General features: G+C 38.0%; 1 protein-coding gene across 2 annotated transcripts in view; it reads left to right on the forward strand.

Moving 5' to 3' along the window:
- The window catches only part of LOC102919368 (sodium channel protein type 2 subunit alpha), a 133,917-nt gene that overhangs the window by 67,436 nt on the left and 42,673 nt on the right, over positions 1 to 23,808 (forward strand). For both annotated transcript variants that reach the window (XM_015996003.3, XM_076569579.1), the window contains exons 11-14: positions 1,233 to 1,520; positions 12,476 to 12,823; positions 16,989 to 17,118; positions 21,588 to 21,826. In XM_015996003.3, coding sequence (XP_015851489.2) covers positions 1,233 to 1,520; positions 12,476 to 12,823; positions 16,989 to 17,118; positions 21,588 to 21,826 — 1,005 coding nt within the window. The remainder of the gene's footprint in view (positions 1 to 1,232; positions 1,521 to 12,475; positions 12,824 to 16,988; positions 17,119 to 21,587; positions 21,827 to 23,808) is intronic.

Here is a 23,808-nt window from a genome sequence, read left to right on the forward strand (position 1 = left end):
GCAAGCGTAGAGACTGTTGGGTTTATCTCCATTCCCTGACCTGCAGGTTGCTGTTGACATTGGAGAGACAAAGCTGTGTGTGGTGGCAGGGACCTATTTGGTAGTAAGCAGAATGTTACTTGATTTGGTGATTATGATATACACTAAGGGCATCAAAATACAGACAATTACAGTTACTTCCTTGATACGTTCCTCCTTGTGACATCTTGAGGATACTGACTGTTAGTACTCTCATTCAATGAATCTGATGAAGTAGCAGAGCAATATGCTGTCGACGGAAGTGTTTCCTTAATACTCCAGCAAACAGGAATTCAGGTAGAGCAGTTTCTTCAGTACAGCCTCGCTAGAGGTGAGCAATGTCAGAAAATGCAAGTCACACTGCAAAGATTTCACAAATTCCAGAAACACAAAGCTTCATCTAATACGAAATCACGATAACACTGACATTCTCAGCTTCTCTTGCTGAAAACTCCTAATGTAGACTCCATGAGTCTTCAGAATCACGTGAGTGCTTTTCTAAACATATTTGTTTGACATAATGGTATTCACTAACCTCATTGTCTGATTTTATCTTTTATTGTCTGTTGGATATAGGTCTCTTATGTCACTATCATTCAATGTACTTATTTATTTATTCAAATTTGAATGTACTTATTAAAAAATAAAGTAGACTGAGATTGTAGCAACTACACTGAACACTTTTTTTTTTAACCCATATGGTTATCATTTACCAATCCATTCCAACATCCTGGGAATGTTCTATAATCTCTGACATGCTTGGACACTTCCAAATTAAATAGCTAAAGTAAAAGATTAAAGATTTAATTAATAAACATTTGAATGAATTTGATTCCATAGCTCAGTTTTTTAGTCATTGTTGAGTGTGATGAAGAGCAAATACCTTTGAGGTATAAATAGGAAAATTTAATTCTTAAATTTCTCTTTAAACCTTGCTTAGGTCACATGGGAAATGTCACTGTTTGTTATGTTCATGTTGGTAGATAATTAGAATGCCACATGAAGTCAGAATTAAAAGAGTTTATCATTCGTGTGTGTCTACTTCCATGTTGATTTTTTATTCTTTGGTTTATGAAAATGTTGTTTTCCAAAGTATGGAACAGAATTGCAGAACTGGATTTCAAGATCACATTCATGGTATGCTAGGTAAGTGAAGCAGTAAACGGTCACGTTGAAGGCGGTACACAAGCTTTGCTCACTTTGTGCCCTTCTAGGCAGCAGCCGCAGCCGCATCTGCAGAATCCAGAGACTTCAGCGGAGCAGGTGGGATAGGCGTGTTCTCGGAGAGTTCTTCGGTAGCATCAAAGCTGAGTTCCAAGAGTGAAAAGGAGCTGAAAAACAGAAGAAAGAAAAGGAAACAGAAAGAGCAGGCTGGAGAGGAAGAAAAGGAAGACGCGGTGCGGAAATCGGCCTCTGAGGACAGCATACGCAAGAAAGGCTTCCGGTTTTCACTAGAAGGAAGTAGGCTGACCTATGAGAAGAGGTTTTCTTCTCCACACCAGGTACAAAAAAAATAAGAAAGAAAGGAAGGAGGGAGGGAGAGAGGGAGAGAGGGAGGAAAGAAGGGAAGGAAGGAAGGAAGGAAGGAAGGAAGGAAGGAAGGAAGGAAGGAAGGAAGGAAGGAAGAAAGAAAGAAAGAAAGAAAGAAAGAAAGAAAGAAAGAAAGAAAGAAAGAAAGAAAGAAAGAAAGAAAGAAAGAAAGAAAGAAAGAAAGAAAGAAAGAAAGAAAGAAAGAAAGAAAGAAAGAAAGAGAAAGAAAGAGAAAAAGATTGCATTTTCACAACAGTGTAGCAGGGTTTCTCTTTCCAGCGTTTAGTGGGGCTGAAGCTGCCTTCTCTTGAACTTCCCGGTGCTCTCACTATGGTAATGAGCATCAAGGGTTGGGTTGCCATCTCAGAGATCCTGCAAGTTTTATAACTTTTTTTGGAAGCACAAGAAGGCATTTTCATACTGTAGTGTGCTTGGGAATGGTTGAGGTTTTGTTAAAGACTTGAGACTCTCTGGGCAGTGTTCCACATCGGGAATGATCACAGATGGTCCCCATCCCTTCTTAGCTACAGTGCCTGGACCCAGTGAGCTGTAGGTTTTCTGAGTGGCTGGTGCCCAGAAGTGGACCAGGGATGCTTCTGTGCCATCTGTGCCGTATTCCCATCCATGTGAAAGCTCTCGTGGAGAATGAATTATTCATTGTCTCGAAGGGGGCCGAAGTAAAATCTTTTCTAAACGGTAGCCCCAAGTCTCAGGTAGACAGGCACTAAGAAAGATGCGTGCCACTAACCAGCAGCAATGTTTGACTATACTTGATTTTCTGTGCCTTATGTTAAAGTAAGCCTTAAATTCAGAGAATTCATTGATTTACATATTGCAAGAAAATGTTATCTGCTTGCCTCTGGCTTATGTACCCAACTGAGCTGTTGAAATTTCACTATTTATGTTCCTTGGTTTTTTTAAAGTTACCAAGAGAATTCCCAGAAATACACGGTTCCTTGGAGGACAATTTTACTATGAGTGCAACTACAGTATTCATGTAGTACCAATAACCATGACAACTTTGTTTGTATTGGTACCTGCAATATGAATTCTTAAGCACCTCGATACAAACCTAGGTAGCTAATAATTTAATTATTAACATTCAGACAGGAAGAGGGGAAGCTGTGTGCTTTGTTGAATGTTTTATGCACTGTAATCTACTTATTTTGAAATTTATTTTATTAGCATCTATTAATTGTAAAAAAAATAAATAAAGGGTTTCATTGTGGCAATTTTCACATATGCATATAGCAGACCTTGACCATATTCATCCCCCTATTCCATTTATCCTCTCTGCCTTTAGAGTCTCTCCCTGGTCTCTTTCCTCTTCCCAAATCAAACCCATCCCATTTCACTTTTATATCTATTTTTCATATATATATTTCATATGTAATATGTATGATATATATTTAGTCTGGCTCATTTCTGCTAAAATTATGATATATTATGTTATTTATGACTAATTATTATATTCCATTGTGTAGAGATTCCCTGTTTTCTTTATCTATTAGTGATGGACACCTAGACTGATTTCACAGCTTTAAAATTATGTGTAGTGCTGTTTTAAACATGGATGCACAGGTATCTGTACAATATGTTGACTTAACCCCTTTGAGTATATACTCAGGTTGCTATAATTGAATTATATGTTAGCTCTATATTTAATTTTTTGAGGAGCCTCTTTACCAATTTCCAGAGTAGCTGAACTGACATAAATACATACCCATATTGCATAAGGTTCAATTTCCCTGATATCCTTGCCAGCACTTGGAATTTTTGTTTTCATATGAGGGTGTCTTAGGGTTTTTTAATAAATCGTTTTAACTGAGATGAGATGGAATCTCAATATAATTTTGACTCACATTTCCCTGATGGATAGTACCAGTGAATCTTTTTTTCATGTGTCTATTGGCTAGTTGTATTTATCATTTTTGAGAACTAACTGTCCAGTTCATTTGCCCACTTACTGACTTACTTGTTTGTTCTTCTGATGTTTAACTATTTTTTGAGTTCTTGATACACTCTAGATATCAATCTCTCATTTTTTTCATGTTTCTCATCAATCTCCCATTCTGTAGCCATTTTTTCACTAAGGTAATTTTTTTTTTCTTCAGTGCCAAAGCTTTTTAATTTGGTGCAATCCCATGTATCAGTCTTGGCTGTTATTTCTTGAGCTGTTGGAGTGTTTTTCAGAAAATAGTTTTCAGTGCCCATAACCTGAAGCATTTCTTTCTGTTTTTCTCTGGTAGTTTTAGAGTTTCCAGTCTTACTTTAAGAACTTTGATTCCTTTTTTAGAAAATATGAAAGGAGTTTATTATTTAAAAATGTCAGAGAAGCATCTTTTCACTGGAGATGAAGATTTGCACTTGATTGCAGAGAGTTTAGTAACAAGTCTTGTGATTTACTCAGCTTAATTACCTTGACCTCTCCATGAGGACCGTAAGATCATTGGCCATCTTTTTTGCTTTTGGTTTCTAGAGATAAGGTCTCGAGTTTCCTAGGTTGGCCTGTCATTTACTGTGTAGCCGAGGATGACTTGAGCTCCTGGTTTTAGTGCCCCCACCCCCAAATGCTAAGATTACAGGCACATATCCCCCACGAGTGACTACAAACATTGTATCTTCTTGATGTGGCCTTACCTTTATTATGTAATAACTTCCTTTCATGTCCTCCAAACAACTTTAGCTTCAGATCTGCTTTGCCAGACCTGAGTAGAGCTGTGCACCCTTGTTTTCAGATTTCGTTCAGGTGAGATTCTCTTCTTGCATCTTTCCACTTTCTATCTGTTTCTGTCTTTCCTGGTGACTTGAGTTCCATGTGGCTAGCAGATAGGTGAGTCTCGTTTTGTATCCCTTTTAGCCAGTATACATGTTCTGATTGGAGAGTCGGGACACTTTACATTTAGGGGAATTAAAGATATGTGTTAATTTGTCCCTGACTCTGTTTGCTGTTTTACTGAGGTTTAATGACTAAATGAATTTTTATATGTTGATTCCTTCCCATTCCTCCTTTTTAATGCTGTCATGATTGTATGTATTTTTATTCCTCTTGTATGTGGAGTACTTTAAGTATCTGCTTCGTGTCTGGCTTAGTGGACATGAATTGCTGTAGTTTATGCATGGAATGGAAGGTCCTTTTTCTCACTCCATTTTAAAAACGATCTTAGTGGGTGTTGTAACCTTGTTTGGCAATTATTTTGTTTCAGAGACTGATATATGTTAGTCCCTGCTCTCCTGGCTCTTAGAATTTCCTCAGCAAAGTCTTCTGTTCTGAATGGTTTAGCTTTGAAAGGATCTTAGCACCTCCCTCGGGCTCTTTCTTCATTTTGCTGTGTCAGCATTTTTACTATGCTGTGACCTGGAGATCACTTTCTGGTCATGCCTAGTTGGTGTGCTGTGTCCCCTGTTCACTCCCTGGCCTTCTTTGCTCCACTGGACTAGTTCGTTGGCCATGCTTTCCACTCATTTTTTTTTTTTTTGATTCATGGAGCTTTTTTATTTCTACAACTGTTTAATCTCTATCTCTATGTTTATCATCCATAAGGGTCTCAACCAAGTGGCTGAATTTCATGTGCAAATCTTGAGTGGATTTCTTTATTAAAGTTGTCTGCTTCCTCTAGGCCTCTTTGTGGTCTCATTGTTCATTTTTGAATGTTTGGCATTTTTAAAGTTTGGCACGTAAAGCATTCACTGTCTTTGGCTCTGGTTTTGGAAGGATCTGGGAAAGCAGCTGAGCTGCTAGAGCGCTTGTGTCTCATGCATGAAGCCCTAGGTTCGATCCCCAGCAGTGTACAAATTGTGGTGGCACTGGCCTGGAGACACAGAACTTGAGAGGTAGAGACAAGAGGACCAGAAGTTCTAGGTTATCCTCATTTACAAAGGATGTTCGGGGTCAGCCTAGGCTACATGAGAGCCTGTGGCCGAAACAAAACAACAACAGCAATAAAATGTGGAGAAGTCCTGTTGTTGCCTTGACTGGTCATGGTTCTTATCTTTCTACCCTTCGATTCATGCATCTATGGGATGGATGTGTGTTGTGGTTTTAATTTGGGGACTTTTCCATGAGCAGCATTGTTTGTGGGTTCCATTCCCAATAACACTTAAATAAAAGCAAACAAAATGACACAATAGGAATAAATCAGGTGTAGAAATATCGATCATAGAAATGAAGACAACTACTCTACCTGCAATAGCCACAAAAAAAAGAGCATGATAAAAAAAACACATGAAGCATAAAGTATGAAGTTAAAATGATTAAAAGTGAAATTAATAACAATAAAAATGAAGTTAGTATAAGGAAAGGGGGAAAGAAAAAGCAAGATTTTATAAATGAAACAAGCGGGGGGTGGGGGCAGGAAGGAATCTATGGCTCTACCAGCGCACCTAAGGACTGCAAATTTCCAAACCTAGACATGTCCCCCAAGGGCTTTGTAAAGTAGGAAAAGCAAGCACAGCTCTCCCTTAGAGGTTCTGCAGGAGAGGGGAGAACCCTGGGAGCCAGGCCCTCTGCCGACCCAGCTCAGTACTTTGCATATCTGCTCAGTGCTAAACTATCTTCAGTGGGGAGGAATCTTCAAAAGTCAAGTCACCTGCTGGACCTGGGCTCAGAGCGTTTTGCCCCACACAACATCGAATCCTACATGGTATGGGGCAGCTGCAGAAGGTGTGCCCAGCTGTAGCCCTCTGAAGTATGAGGAGCAACAGAGTGGCTTTCTTCTACAGTTGGCCTGTCCTGCAGGAGGAAGTACAGTCAGCCAAGGCCTATACTAGAATTGGGGCTTTTAGGAGCTGGAGGTTTCTCTTGGAGTTCTAGCTGTCAGCCTGCTCTCAAAGGAGCTGCCAGCACACTCCAGACTTACTCTGTGGATGGCTTCCATCACAGACATTCGTATTGCCCCCTCTTCATCAATGCTAACAACTAGATGGCAGACTGTTGCTTTCCCAATAGTCTTGGCTCAGCTGGGTTAAAGATCACCCAATGCTGTGATTACAAGGCTAATATAGTATTCAAACTTGGTCTGACACTGAATCCCATGGCCTTTCTGCTTTTTCAGGCAGCCTGAAAAGCATCCTTTTAAACTGATGATGAAATGTATAGTTTGATTCCACTTAAAACATATATATATATATATATATATATATATATATATTATTTTTTTCTTCCTCTTCTGTCTTATCAGATAGAGACTTGCACAAAACCAGATAGTTAACATTTGCACATTTTGGTAGGTGAGCTGATCCATTCCTATCTTATCAGATAGAGACTTTCACATAATCTAATACTTAACATATGTACATTTTGGAAGGTCAGCTGTTCCATTCCATAGCTGAACAATATCATGAATTCAGATGAACTGTGGTAAATTCAAATTGAATAGAATGTGTTCGTTACCAGAGAAAAGTACCTGACCACAACCCTTATGGCTCCATTTGTATAAATATTAATTGAGAAATATGACCCCCTTAAATGTTGGGCTCTCTTCTTAAAAGCATGATTATTTTGGAAAATTAAAAAAAAATGAAAAGGAGACATGAAGGGAATGGAGGGAGAGAGTGAAGAAGATTTTAAGAGCAAGAAGGAGAGAAGAAAGAAGCTTATTTTGCCTTCTCTTGAACTTAAATTTCTGTAAATTATAAACCAAGTTTGCCTAAATTTGAAGCTTCACAGCTGGCACTGCAGACATTTTCTTCAATTTGCTTCCTTCCACATCTGAGAGGACTGAGTCTAGTCTGTGCATTATACCTGGGAGCGCAGATGCTGTTCCTGCTCTTTCTGTAGTTTCTCACAGTTACAGCTTTTCCTTTCCAGTGTCTGTACACCTCTCCTTGCGTCTGTTTCCCAGCTGGTTGGACATTGTAAGAGATCACTGATGTAAATGACCTGCCATTTTTCATTCATTTTTATGTTTGTTTCTTAAGCAATATGTATAAATACAATGAACTGTTTTTAAAATATTTGCCTGATTTTAAACAAAATAGTAAGTTGCAAAGAAGATGGAGAGTTATTTACCACTCTAAAGGCAGTGGGACCTTGGTGAATGGAGTTGAGAGGCAGACTAAAGTCTCATGTAATAGCCAACTTTATTCAGAGCATCAGACATTTTATACTCTGAGGGCTAAGAGGAGTCACATGAGTAAAGTGGACACTCACAAAGGCAAGCCACACATGGCAGGCAAGCTGCAAGCAGCAAAACATGTTTTTTTCATAGTCAAGTAAACAAATAACAATAGCCAACTGCAATGAATAATCTGAAGTAAACTCACTTATATTGCTACAGCTGGGTAGGATGAAAAAGAATAATCCAAGAACAATTGCGTGTTTTTGAAGAAACTGAGGTCACAAGACTCTTCCCTTGGTTTCTTGGGATTTTTTTCACACTAACTCAAAAATTCCTCACAGGACGCCATCTTGGACTATGTTCTGACAGAGAGGGGACAAGATGGGAGGGGAGAAGGAGAGAGAGAGAGAGAGAGAGAGAGAGAGAGAGAGAGAGAGAGAGAGAGAGAACCCAGATGTTGTACTAACCCCACTTTGAAAGAAGTAATACTGAAAATGTCAAACCAAGTAAAGAAATTTTACCTAGGTACAATGGTAAGAGCCTCTTCAGTTTTGTGAGATATTTTCAAAGGTCATAGATCACAAACTATTAAGAAACTGTGCTTTATAATGACATAATAGGAGATTATGTTGATAACCACTTCTGCTTTCATACTGAAAAATACATAATATAAGCTTTTCCTGCAAGATTATCATTTTCACAGCAGAGTAGGTGGAAATGTGAAATATTTCTTAGACATCTCTGACTTGTAAGTGTGGGAGAGGGAAGAAGGGAGAAAGTCAAGAGTGCAATCTCTATCAAGTCTCAAGGGAATCTGGATATTTTCTTTTGAAACTTTTCTAAGAATCAGGTCACCTCTTTGTGTTGTGTTGAGAGTTGCTGGTAGCAATGGCTTTACCAGAGGCCACAGGAATATACAGAAGATGGCAATTGATAGTTCGGGTGTCAACCTACCAGATGAATAATCCTCTGATGGAGGAACCCCATTCAAGCAAAGCTTACGGAGTCACAGACTCTGAACACTGTTGTTTCTGTTTGTAATTTCACATGTACAGAAACAGCTGTGGTATCTCCCCAACACCTGCACTGCAATGTGTGATCCCATATAACATGTACATGTAATCTTATGATCACATCTCAATTTTATGGACACTTATATCTGTGGACTGTGTAAAGATGACTCATCATTAAGCTGTATAATTTTGATAAATAGAAAATATACTAAGATATGCTTCATAATTAGGTCTGTTGTTCCACAAGGACTGTAAGACACTTAAGCCTGTTTTATATTATTAACTCAGACTGACATAAAGAAAACAGCAATTTCTTCTCAGTTCTAAGACAAGCTACATACAATTAGCTGATTTTAGGCCTCAGAGAAAATTGAAACTAGACTGAATGCCTCATAAGTTACACCTTCATAGATAATACACAAGGACAAATTCCTAGGTGTCTTATTGTAGAACCAAGGTCAGGCACAAAGCAATTTTGGTGCTAGTTCTCTGCTTGCTAAAAGTCTGGCTGATAAAAACCTAACTCCCTGCACAAATTCCTCAGCAGCTTGTTGTCATGGTTACTTACTCCCCTCAAATGTAACTTTTTACATTGCTTTCCTGGGGAGGTATATAGGGAGAGATAGAACAGGAGAGAAGAGAGAGAAGCTTGAGAAAAATAAAGAGAATGATTACCAGTACATGTAGGAGCCGTTTCCCTCAGATAGATAAGAATTACTTCTAAGTCCTGCTACTTTGAGGCTTTCTCTTTGCAATCCTGGAGCAGTCCTGGGAGCTGGTCTCATAGGCTACAATAGTGTCATGATTGACGTCTATATTTGTGATAAGCCAGGAGTTGTATTTTTGGAGATTCAGTGGTGGAGAGGGTTTGTCTTCTTGGCCATCTTTCACTTAATTTACATCATAGCATTTTATTACTCTAAGTTTATGAAATCATTGTAAGCACGTCTATAGTGTAAGCAATGGTTCAAATAGAGGAATGGGATTCTGTTTGGCCCATTGAGAACTTACCTTTTACCAACTTTTGGGAAAGAGAGGTACCTTTACAACTGAGGTTGTTGAGATTGCTGGCTCTAAACACTACAGTGTGCATCTTTCCACACAGAAGGAAGTAACCTGGGCTGACATATGGAGAAAGATGTGGTTTGGTTATTTGTAATATAGCTAGCATCATATATAAACTCTGGACTTAAATGGATACATTGTGTGAATTTTTATTGAAATTATTTCCCTCTATTCATCTATGATGTACTTCAAGTTAACATATAAACTCTACTAAAAGTTCTACATATACATTAATTTTACTATATTTCCTTTTAATTATTTTTATACCTCTCTTTTTAAGTTAGTGATAAATAATAGATTATTAATTAAGATAAATAGGATTGGAGTGGTAGCTTGAATGAGAACAGTTCCCATAGGCTCCTGTGTTCAAATACTTGGTCCCCATTTGGTGGAACAATTTGGGAAGGATTATGAAGTACAGCCTTATTGGAGGAGATGTGTCACTAGTTTCAAAAGCCTTCCTCCATCTCCAGTATGCTCTCTGCTTCCTGTTTATGGCTGGAGGTGTGAGCTCTCAGCTTCTGATTGTGCTGCCTTCCAATTGTTACCTTTATTCTGCCATCAGGAACTCTAACTCTCTGGAACCAAATCAGTGATTTCTGCTATCAGTTGCCTTGGTCATGGTGTTCTATCACAACAAGAGAAAAGTAACTAAGACAGTTGGGTAAGGGGTAGGGTTGAGGACAGAAAGAAATAACTTCTTCAGAGGGACAAAGTATGTCTTCTTAAATGTTATTCTTTTGTGAATAGTGAATAGACACATAACATAAAAGAATATTTAACACTTTTATAATATATTATAGATATTACAAAGATCTTTGAAGAAAAGATTATTATCTAAAAATAAAGTCGGAATAATTCTTAGTGGTCAAGGAATATAAGAACATCATAGGTACAAAATTTTATTTGGTTAAATTCTTCCAAGAGGAAAAAAAATCAAACTCATCATATTAAGTTATGGAATTTGTTTTATTTCTACTAATAATTATAGACATACAATACAGAATAGCTTAAAGAAAGAACAGAATTATTATTTGAATTATATCTATGTGTAGTTTTATGCAAGTGTAGTGGTTTGATTTGGGGGGGTTGCAATTGTCTTCAGTCTCAGAAGAGATTTGAGACTTTGGATATTAAGCAGTCTTGAGACTGTGATAGACTACGGAGATTTTTGAAGTTGGATTAAATGCATTATGCATTTTGATATGGCTATAAGTCTGTGAGCACAAGGAAGTGGAATGTGGTGGTCTGAATAAAAATGGCCCCCATAAGCTCATGTATTTGAATGCATTGTCACCAGGGAGTGAAACTATTTGAAAGAATTATAAGGATTAGGGGGTGTGGCCTTATTGGATTAGATGTGGCCTTGTTAAAGGAAGTCTGTCTTTGGAGGTAGGCTTTGAGGTTTCAATAGCCCATACCAGACCCAGGCTCTCTCTGCCTATGAATTGGGATGTAGCTCTCCGTGATTACTCCACTATCTGCCTGCATGCTGCCATGCTCTCTATCATGATGATAATGGACTATGTCTCTGAAATAGTAAGCAAGTCCCCAGTTAAATGCTTTCTTTCATGAGAGTTGCCTTGGTCATGATGTCTCTTCACAGCAGTAGAACAGTGACTAAGACAGCACGTTATATATAGGGATCTGGGCCTAACCACATCTTTCTTCCTATGTCAGCCCAGGTTCCTCCTGTGTGTGTGGCATGATGCCATTGTAGCTCTTAGACCCAGTAATCTCAACACCCCCAGTTGAAAAAGCACCTCCCTTTCCCAACAGTTGGAAAAGGAAGGCTCTTAGTAGGCCAAGAAACACCCCGTGTTTCTCTCTAAACCAGTCTATATATTACAGGTATTAAGTGCTCTAGTTGGCTGTACCTGAGATGTTGCCCTGCTTCTAGGGTCAGGGATTGGATTGTTGCCCCACAAACTAAATGATTCAAGAACTGAGGACCTTTTCCTAAGGTACAAGGTGCTATCAACAACAGAGAAATGAGTATTGGTCAAGTGAAAGCATTTGGTCACAGAGGTTATAAACAGACTAGCATAGAGGAATCAATTCTTTCTTGTTGGACAATGATGGTCAAAAGAAGAACTTGATGTAGAGACAGGCTTATCATTTAGAAAATGGTAAGTGACTATAATCAGATTCTCAGTTGAAAACCGTTTTTTTGCTATTATGGTGTTGTTTGGATTTCCTGAGACAGAAGAGTGGAAATCAGGAAATGAATCATACAGTTATTTCAGCTTGATTTGTTTAATTTATTCATGAAGGCCATTATAAAATATGCAAAGGGAGGGAGAGAAACTGCTCCTGTACTATAATTATGCAGGTCTACCAGCAAGCTTTGATTCTCCTCTAGGGAGAATCTGCCTCAGGGTGTGGTCACTGGTGAGCTCTTACTGCATCTATTTTAGGCTTCAAAAGGCCTAAATGTAGGTGTGTGTTTAATTACTTTTCATTCAATTGTTAAGTGAAATTCAGTTCTAAGAGAACGATTTAGCAAGTACTGCTGTTTCAGGCATCAGCAATAAGACTAGACAATGTTGTGGGAGTGCTTTCAACTATACTAAGGCAAAGAAAATGACCAAAGAGGAGGAAGATAAAGGAAGAAGGGGGAAAGTAAAGTGGAAGGGGTGAGCATCTAGCACAGGAAGGGAACCTTCAGCACATGCCTTGTGACTTATCCTGAGGTGGCCTGCAGCTGTGAACCAGCAGGTCAAGCCATTTCCTTCTGGGTGCAGGTTCTTAATTCCCTTCATCTGTTTTGTTTCTTTTGGTTGTTTCTAGTCTCTATTGAGCATCCGAGGCTCCCTTTTCTCTCCAAGACGCAACAGTAGAGCAAGCCTTTTCAGCTTCAAAGGTCGAGTGAAGGATATTGGTTCTGAAAATGACTTTGCAGACGATGAACACAGCACGTTCGAGGACAACGACAGCAGAAGAGACTCTCTGTTTGTACCACACAGACATGGAGAAAGGCGTCCCAGCAATGTCAGCCAGGCCAGCCGTGCCTCCCGAGGAATACCCACGCTACCCATGAATGGAAAGATGCACAGTGCAGTGGACTGCAATGGCGTGGTGTCTCTGGTTGGAGGCCCTTCTGCCCTCACATCTCCTGTAGGGCAGCTACTACCAGAGGTAAGGCCTATTAAAACAGCAGCCCAGGGCACAGAAGGAAAAGGGGCACTAGTGCATTCAGGAATGAGGGGTTTGATTTCTACAGGCAATAATTTTCCTGCATCTTTTCCAAGGCCAAGAGATTTTTGGTATTATCAAGCTATGAATTTATCTTGTCAAAGCCTTCTACACCTTCAAACAAATTAAGATCATACAAGGAGTTCCATAGAAGCATTTGTTCATTATTATTACTATAGCTTGAAATTCAACAACAACAACAACAAAAAAGACAAACCACATTTTTGCTGTGCAAAGATGTAATTATTATTATTGTTATTATTATTACTGTATTATCATTGTTATTTATTTGTTGAGACAGGGTTTCCCTGTGTAGTCCTGGCTACCCTGAAACTCTGTTTGTAGAACAAGTTGGCCTTGAACTTAAAGATCTGCCTACCTATGCCTCCCAAGTACTGGGTAAATGAAATACATGCACCACCAGGCTGGCAATATGATTAACTATTAAGAAATTCATGTGCATGATTATATAATTAAGCATTTCAAAGGTTTTGAAATCCTGTTCCTTTAAAACAACTTCACACTTCCACTTGCTCTCAGGTTGTCACTAATTATATCTAAATCCCTGAGTCACAATTCTCTCCATTTTACATAGAGTGCCCTTTCCCCACCTCCCACATCAATTCAAATGACCCAGCTACTGTACATCTGTTGGACTTTTTCCAATGGATTTCAACTTTCATATTATTGCCATAAATTCTTATATGCAAAATTGCCCCAAATCAAGTGTATATAAAAGGTTTTCAACTTAATAATGTATATCAGGATTCATCATTAATGGTTACCTTATAAAACAAGACACTTCATGTTGGCATTAAATAAAACGTCATTTGACCTTTATAAAATACTCCAGCCATATTGTTTGATCACATCGCATTGTCCTGAGCTGGGTTAAAATCTCCTTTGTATAATTACTTTTATGTAATTTCATTTTTTTTTTAGGGGACAAGCCCTGTAGGATCCCATGATAATGGTCCAGTTAGTTTTCAGTCATTTCTTACAATAGCTGTTGCTCATCACTGATTTCCCATGGTCTCTCCTCAACTTTTTCTCCTGGAGAAGTTTCCAAGTATCTTGGAAAAATAGCAAGCCTCAAAGTGGTGGAACTTTGTTGTGAAGCAGACAAGAATAATAATGAGGAAATGTCACGTCTCCTTAGAAAAATAATTTTAGCCAGCTATCCACAACACATTGTCCAGAACACTGCAGAGCTAATACATTAAACCCTCACAACCACCCATTATAATATTTACTAATTTATCTCCATTTTCCAGAGGAGGAAATCGAGGCCTGTGCATGGTGGCACTAAGATTGTGTGCCGGCTACAGGTGTGCTGGCTACAGGCCCTACTACATTCCACTCATAGTGAAATACAACACTCCATTGAATTTTCTTAAATGGGAAGAAGAGATGTGTAAGGAAGAAAATACATTTAAATCAGTGTTTCCTCTGTTTTTTTTTTTCCTTTTTTGGTTTTTGGTTTTTCGAGACAGGATTTCTCTGTGAAGCTGAACTCAAACTCACAAAGATCTGCCTGCCTATGCCTCCTCAGTGTTGAGATTAAAAGTGTGAGCCACCACTGCCTGGCTAAACCAGTGTTTCTTTTTTATTTTTAAATTCTCAAAAATTAAAACATAGTTTAATTAAAATACCAGAGACACATAAAGCAAACCAACAAATAAATCAAATGCCTTTGAATAACCCTAATGTAGGATGTGAGAAAGCTCTATAATGGAAACACTGATAAAAGAAAGTGAGGAAGACATTTGGAGACAGAGACGTGTCATGCATGCAGGCAAGTGCTATTCCAGCAAGCTACTATGAAGCCAGTTCCAATATTTATGGAGTACTGGAATGTTACTGTTTTGATGGACAGATAAAGAACAAACCTGTGTTTCTTAAGCTGTGCTCAAGCTTTCGCAGAATGAGTCTCGGAAATGGAAATTTCAATTTTTCTACCTACACCCAGAACTACTCTGACTGAAGCTATGAAGAGGGGCCCTGGAAATCTTTTTCTTAAGAAACATTCTATCCACATGGTTCCTGAATACAGAAGTTGTTCTATCATAGATCTTCATACCACTGGGATAAAAATCCCAATGTCATTGCATGAATATAAGTATGGATCCAGATATCAGCACTGTCCTGGCATTAATCATCATATGTGTATCCTATCAGAAAAGGTAGAATGCATAAAGGCCGTTGGGCTTAGTTTGAAGCCAAGCCTATTGTACCCTGATAATCTGCAAATTCCCACACCTGCATTCTTTCTGGAATGAAGTCAATGCTTTGGGGCAAGATTTTGTCCTGTGGAAGGAGCTGAAGGGACCCACACAATTGGCAGGCTTTGGGATCCTGCAGAGGGAACATGCAAACAGAAAACAGACAGCAGCGAGCAAATGGCTTGTCCCAGAGCACACTATTTCCTGTTCTTTACACATATATTGCACTGAGACAATTAACTTCAGAGCAATTATCTGAGTAATATCACTAGGGATTTTGGAATCTATCATCAAAACGTACATAGATCTGGAGTTTTGAATGTAGTTTTGCCTGAAGCAGAAGAGATGGAGTGACATTTATGTGCCCTCTACATTATTCTTTAAAAAAAGTGTTCCTCTTTGAGGAAGTAAAATATTTCCATTATGTGAGCCCATGTTTACTTTAATAGTTTTATTTTCAGTGAGGGATTTTCTCTTTTCTTCTTGGTTCAACTTCTCCTTTATCTTGAAGTCAATTTGAGGTGACTGGATGGGTCTTTATCACCATTCATGATAACATCAGTTGAGTGGAAACCAGTTTTGAAAATACATGATCATGCAAATCAGTAAACACAGCAGTAATGTTCATTGCTCACATCACAGTGAGGTTCAGATTAATAAGCAGCAGCCAAGTTGCTCTTTAAGCAATGGCAAAAACACAGAACTGAGAGTACCTTATTTATGGTCAACTCACTCAGACCTGCATTTGAAATGCTTGAGATTTTCCCTTTGTCCTATGACAGTTAAATTTATGTTTGACATCCTGAGGTAGGAACATGTTTCTACCCATTTCCAAACCTGGAAAGTTTACTTTAGAGTAGGGAAGAATTGAGTCATGGTATGATTGCTAAAATCCAAACACTACCAATTGGTATGTCCTCAGAATTTCAATGTTTAGGTAGCTCATCTGTAAACAGAGTTGTTTCATAAGAATAATATGAAAAGATAGTTTAGCTAAAAAAATTGGTAGAGATATTAGCAAATGATATTTGTCTCAAAAAAACAGAAGTGTTTTACATGTGGACATCACGTTTTAAGGGAACTATTATAGAAGCATATTGTATAATGAGTGTATTTTTTTCACATCTGTCTGTAAAGATATAAAAGCCGAACCTGGGAACATCAGGAACAATGCATTTCAGTTTGAAGTTGGGGTTTGAAATAGGTGAGATGCTCAGAGTTTATCCAGTACATATTAATTTTGGTCTTTCCAACCTCAATCGCTAGCACGGAGGAAGCTCACTCTGGCAAACTTGGGCATCCCAGAAGACTGAGGATCTGGTGGACTTTCATAAACAATCCTCATGTGCTACTTCTAGAAATGTCACCATGAACTATTGTGGTCTAGATATGAAATATACACCATAGCCTCACACGTTTTAATCATTGGTCCCTCGCTGGTGGCACTATTTGGGAAGGTTGTGAAACCTTAGTGGGTGGAGAACAGAAGGAGATGGTGAGTCACTGGAGGTGGGATTTGAGGCTGCATAGCCTGGTCCCGCTTGCTGCTCACTGCTTGCTTCCTGAGTGCCGATGTGATGTGACGAGCCAGCTCGCTACTGCTGCCACCATTCCTTCCACCATATCCTTCCCTGACTGCCACCGTGTCTTCCCTGCCATAGGGGGCGCTGAACCCACTTGAACCTTCTGTGAGCCAAAACAAAGAATTGGTCCCTTGAGTTGCTGTGGTTTGGTATTTTTACCACAGCAATGAGAAAGCAAGACACTGCTTATATCTCAGAAAGCATGGTAAACTCTTGGTTAAGCAGCATCTACAAATGGAGTACTTTCAAATTTGTTACCCAAGAATAGTGATTGTCTTGTTGTCTGGAATTTTGGGATTTCAGGGCACAACTACTGAAACAGAAATAAGAAAGAGAAAGTCCAGTTCTTACCATGTATCCATGGACTTGTTGGAAGACCCTTCGAGGCAAAGAGCAATGAGTATGGCCAGCATTTTGACCAACACAATGGAAGGTATGTCAAAAGTTCCACACCATTGCCCTTTGATGGGAGGTTGGTAATGATGTGAAACTCCTTGCCTAAATTTCAAGGCAATACTTCCCAACCCAATACCACATTACCACTTCTTTTAAAAGGTAAAGTCAAATCAGTGCATAGAACATGGAATCTACTGTTTTGTGTAGATTTTGAAACAAGCCTCCTGGAAACTGCTACAGATTCAAGGTACATTTGGAATACGGCTGTCACAGCTTAAATTCTAAACTCTTGAAGCTTGATGATAACATTAGTAACAGTGTAATGATTTATGCTTATTGCTATGGTGCTAACACATTTGACAAGCTATAAAATATAACAAGCTAACACTTTATAAAATTTATTGTCTCAACCAGAATTATAAATAAAAGTATAAGTTAAGGTGTCATGCCTCGTTGAAGCTATATTTAAAATTTTACAATTCTACTTTTGTTCTTCGCTTCTTTCTCCCTGGCTCCATCCATGTATCTCTGATGAAATGTTATATCAGCTTCTACTTTGCTCGAAGATTATATCTGAATAGCTAGCATAGTATTTATAAGTCTGGTTTTCATTCTACCAAAATGAAAGTTTGGGAAATAGCTTAATTTTATTACTTACAGGCTCTGCCACAGGTTAAATGTACTAATTTATGATTTGAATTTCATTTTTTCTGCCAAAATATGGACTGTAACATTTAGGTATAAAGTTGTTATAAGGATTAAACAAGGCGACCCATGTAAAGCAGTCCCGTACTTTGCATGCTGAAGACTGTCAACAGATGCTATGGTTATTAATTGTTCTATCATGCTACTTTTGTAAATTCATGTGTATAATTTACATTATAAGTGAAATCAACAACTGTCAACTTCAGTACAAAGAAAATATATTCATCTAAAATGTATTCATGTATAATCCCCACCCTGGTTGGTCATATCTTCCTCATTTTCCCTTTCTCCTTTCATATAAAGTGTATTCAATCTCATCATCTTTCACAAGTCTCCCTGATTCCCATTCCCAGATGTGTAAAAGTGTGTTTGAATATGTAAGTCAAAAGAGAAAGCTAAGAAGGAGCATATGGGTGAGAAAAAATGAGTGTGTGCATGACTTTATTTTTTAAAACTCAGTTCAAATTTTACTAGATATATACACTGTATCTTAATCATATCTCCACTCCCTTCCTCCTCTTCCCTGGCCCTCCTCCCAGTATATCTCCCTTCCCAATTTTAGTTTCTTCAGCGACTGGGTAGATTCTTAGAAAGAATATTTTTCAGTCATAATGCAAAAATCTCATGATCTCAAAAATCCTGAAAGTCATAACCAGAAAAAAATGACCATAATAGATGACTCTGTCATCATAGACAAGATGTTGGTACAAGACCCAGTTTTCTCAGAGTCCTGATCTTTTCATTGGCTTCAATGGAATATTAAACTCTAGTCCATTCTTCCCCAACCTTGCCTGCCTAGCTCACACTCCTTCTTCCCCCCAGCTGCCAGTAGCTTGCTCCTCCCTATCCCTCCAGGTAAATCTTTTGAAGAGTCTCTGGTCTTCTGCTCCTTGCCATAGCAAAACCACTGAGAGGAAGGGGCCAGTGGTTCTGCTTCTGATGTCAGCAGCATGGCTGCTCCCCAAAGCAGGAAGTAGAGAAGGAGCCAGGGTAAGTCTGAACTGACAGTCACACTTTGCCCTTCTAGTAGTGTTAAGTTCGAACTAATGTAAGGAATAACTGAAGGAAAAAACAATCAAACCATCACCAATTGGACTTGTCCATGGATTGACATCCAGAGCTCAGAATGAACACACACACACACACACACACACACACACACACACACACATCTTTCTCCATGGAAATACATCTCCTGGAGTTAGTCAGAATGAAAGGGCTGCTCTAGAAATTAGAAGAACCTAGGAAGCAACAGACTACAATATTTTGTTTTTAATGTCTTTAGAGCTTTTGTGTGAATGAAGTTTGTTTTAGTGAGATAGTTTGTTAAACTTCATTCTTTTTTGTGATATAAAATGAAAGCCTGATATTTCCTTATTCAGTTACATCTGAACAGTTTGAACATGACACTGTGGGGCGGCAGTCTTGTGCACATAGCATGAATAGTAAAGTTTACTTTGATACAGTCCTGTTCTGTTCCCATTAATAATGGGGCAATTTCTTAGCAGTTATTATGTTTATTTAAATGTGGTTTCTTCTAAAATTTGGTTCATTTTCCCTTTCTTGAATGAGGCTTGTTAATGCGGCTGGCAACTTTTGCTTCCCTTCATTTCAACTACAGCCAACTCTCCATTATCCAAAGTAACGAATAGTTGCGCTTAAAGATGAGCAAAATTTATTTTAAAATGCAAAATTGTATAGAAATGTTTCATGGACACACTTTGGGTGATGTGTATGTTGGGGAATAAGTTAAAAGTACTGAAGAAATTGAGAAGAATTAAAAAAAGATTAAAAACTTGGCTGTCGCTGCCTCTAAGGTGGGAACCCCCCACAGGAATAATGGAGAAGTGGTTGTAGTCTTCTTCTGGATGCTTCGCTTGTTTCAAAGTGGGTGATATCCTATGGGGAATTAATAATTGAATGATTTTATTTTAGACTTAAGGCAACTTTGCTCCGGCTTTTCCTAGAATCAAGACCATCAGCACCTGCTGAATTTTCCCTTTGAATGTTTCTCTAATTTCTTTTTTTTCTCTGCTATGCTATTTGCTTTTCTTTTTCTATTAAATCAAAGCTTGTATAAATTAAAATGAATCTTATTCTGATAGCACATAGACAGAAAACTTGCAGCTTCTCTTCTATTATTTGTTGCAAATTATATGATCTTCTTTTATTTCCTATGTGAACATGAACTTGTTTGGGAGTATTGAAAAAAATCTATAAAGTAATAATGCATATATTAAATAAATGAAAATGGACAATAATTTTACTTATGGGATTTTTTCTCCTATTTAACTGAAATATTCTTTATTGTTTGCCAAATTAAAAACTGTAAGAGATGTAAATACAAAGTTCACTTGAAGAATTTCAGTATCCAAAGAGAAATTTTAAAGTGTCTAGCTTTAACAGAATTCCACTAACAGAGTTAAGAAAATAAATTGATTTTAAAAAGTGATAAATTTTATAGCATAAATAAATAGCAAATGTTTTTTAACAGAAGAAAGATCTAGCAACATGCTTCTCCATTTTCTATGCTGTCTCCTCCCTTATAAATTTTACGTTATTGTAAACTCTATCAGTGGTGAAGAAATACCCTGGTTTCTACAAAACAGTGCTGAAGTGACTGGTCAGAAATCACATGCCCTGGAATGAACAAAAGAGGGGACTTGACTTCTTTCTGTTAATGGGAAGTAGGGATGGTCATGGTCACATGTTTGGCAGAGCAGGTAATCTTCTTCAATGGCATTGGCAGAAACTAAGAGATTTGGTATCCTTTCCCACTGAAGACTTCACTAAGTGACCATCTTACCAAAGGAAGATGGAAATGATCATTTTCTACCTCATATTTTCCCTCAAAAGTCATTGTCAATGTTTACCAAACAGGTAACATTGAGAAGGTCTCTGAATTGCTTAATTTTATAAGAAGTGATCAAAAAGCCTTGTAGACAATAGTCAGGATAGTTTGATACTACACTGCCATTCAGCTTAAATCCTTATTAAGAGCACTGCGTGTTTTTTTAACATTTTTAACATGAAGTTTTATGCCATATGTTTAATAAAATAGTTACAGATTTCAGTATAGTAACATAAACAGGTCCAATATAATTGTATAAATTCTATGAATGTTTTGCATTAAATATTGTATTTTATTAATAGTACTTGAATCTCACTTTGTAAAGTGCTAGCATGCTGACACTGAGGACCCCAGTTTATTCAATTGATTATTTCCCCCCTTTTTTGGTACTTTCTGGTTAAATTGATGTATGGAGAGCACACTAAATTTGTTGAACTTAACATGCAAGCCCATGTAACTAAAACCTTATTAATGTGAGAGGGTTTTTTTTAACTCAGAGGAGTTATTCCCTTGAATGTGCCTCCTTAGAATCCCTCCAATGATGTCTAAGAGACTGAGGTTCCCTGTGACTCAGTGAGGTTGTTAGGGTATCTCCTGGGGAGCCTTTGGAAATACACCCCAACCCTTGTTCTATCTGGAATATAGATGGACGTGTGTGTAATGAAAGTTCTGGATTTTGTTTCTTGTAGACAATTTTTTAAATCAGTATTGCAGATAGAGTCTTAGAAACTACTTCTATCTGAGAAACACTGGGAAATTTATTAGCCTTTCTGTACCTACCCTTTCTGTGACTACAAACCCATAATTTTTTTCTGGCTCTTTCATCAGATTTTCATATCTTTTAAAAATACATTTAGATTATTTTTAAAGAATTACTTTCAACTTAAACCCAGGACCGAGTAATAAAAAGTAAAAGGTTTTCATGGATTTATTTACTTTTTCTTCCCCAGAGCTTGAAGAATCCAGACAGAAATGCCCACCTTGCTGGTACAAATTTGCTAATATGTGCCTGATTTGGGACTGCTGTAAGCCATGGTTAAAGGTAAAACACCTTGTCAATCTGGTAGTGATGGACCCATTTGTTGACCTGGCTATCACCATCTGCATCGTGTTAAATACGCTCTTCATGGCCATGGAGCATTACCCCATGACGGAGCAGTTCAGCAATGTGCTGTCTGTCGGGAATTTGGTAAGACTCCTCGAGGGCTCATCTTCCCACTGGTTCATGAATGTTATATTAGTTTTATGTGTTGCTGTCAAATAAGATATGAACTCATTGACCATGTTCACCAAAGACACCAAAATCTCTTGCACCTTTTTTTTTTAAACAATAAAAGTAGGTTGCTACACTTAAACATAGTACAAAGGATTCAAGTGTAATTGGATTTAGAAATAGTCCCTTCTCTATTATAATGATAATTATGACTAGACTTAATGACACATACCTGTAATGCCAGCAATTGGGAGACAAAGGCAGGAAGATCACACATTCTAGGGCCATCTGTGCTACATAGGGAGATCCTACCTCAAAACAAACAAGGAAAGAAACATAAACAAAATTAGGGCCATCCAGATGGCTCAGTAAGAAAAGGAGCTTTCTCAGAGTCTGATGACCTAAATTGAACACTTGACCCCAAAAGGTGAAAGAGAACGAACTTCTGTAAGTTATCCACTGACATGTCATTTTATATATGTGCTCCCCAAAAAACACAAGAAAAATAAGTGAAAATATTGTTTAAAAGCAAGATTATGCTAGGAATTTGGGAATATATACTTATATGTAATATAAAATGCTTATTAAGTGCTCATGAGTCTTAAACAAATACCTTAGAACATAATACATTTCTTATATTTGAATTGCACACTGTATATGTTATTTTATTTCTGATAGATCTCAAGTGAGTCAAATGATAAAATATGTGCAGTAAACACATATTTTATATCAAGTTCTACATTAAATAGCATACACACTTCATTTCTTTCCTCTCCTTCCCCTACCCTCCCGATGGAGACCATTTTAATTTAACAGTTCACTTGAGAAAAAAGACATTGTGGAGCAGGATGTGTTCCTGAGGAGACCTACCTCAAAGTGCTCTGCCCCATTGGATACGTGCCTTTGTATAGCCCGAGGAAAGGAAATTTCACACAGAAACAACCTCTTTGACTTATAGTGGTCCTTTACCTTAGATTTGAATTGGTTACCTGTGTTTGATCATCATGCTTTGAAATTAGGGTCAAGGTTTTTTAGCAGCTCTAAGCTTTTGATCGGTTTAATAGATATTCAGCTGCTACAGTTGGCTGAGACTCAGTTGCTTGGTTATAGGGCTCAGTCTAATTTAGTTGTCCATTTATTTACAAAGCAAGCTAGGTTACAGTTTACTATGTATGTTGGCAACTTTGGGCCAAACTTGTTCTCAAATTAAAAAAAAAAAACTGCTTTGGGACAAATTCACTTCACATCAATGCAGTAATTTGAAAAAGCAGAACTAGTGAATTCTGATAGCACACAAATTCTTAAAATGTATTGGTCTTTTAAGAAGATAAGAATGGCATCAGCCAAAGGGGCAAGAAAGCACCGGAGAGTTTATTGATTGATAGAGGTGGTATTTTTAAGGTGAGAGAAGGATGGAGTCTCTGTTGTTTTCTTAAAATCCCAACAGGGAAGCAACCTGTAATAGGAACAGATTGAAACTATAGGCCACTTAAGAAAGCAAATACCTCATCAAGTTCAAGAGACAGCTGCCACAAAAAAGGGGAAAATTAGCTCAGAACAGGGGTGCAGCTTCCTTTTTAATATGAAGATATACATCAAGTAGGGATGTCAGCACAATATGTTGGGTAACGAGAGACCACAATGAGGTTGGCTAACTCCAGTCACCAGTAAGAAATACTGAAAGTAAAGGGCAGAAAAAAAATCGAGATATGTGGAGAAGAAAGAGGGTTTGAAGTAACTGTAGAAAATGGAAATGGAAAACATTGATTTTATTTTCCAAAATTAACAATTGATGAAAGTCTTTACTGTCTTGAAGGCCACTAGTGACTGTGTTCATTACAGTTCACATAAAGTCTCCTCAGCACCAGTTTCATCTGCAGATCCATGGAAGGAGACACACCTATTGTAATTTGGCAGCTAGTCTGTGCTTCTGGGCAAACGCTTCAAGTTTTGGAGGA

This window comes from Peromyscus maniculatus, chromosome 4, assembly GCF_049852395.1.
Source record: "Peromyscus maniculatus bairdii isolate BWxNUB_F1_BW_parent chromosome 4, HU_Pman_BW_mat_3.1, whole genome shotgun sequence".
Lineage (NCBI taxonomy): Eukaryota > Metazoa > Chordata > Mammalia > Rodentia > Cricetidae > Peromyscus > Peromyscus maniculatus.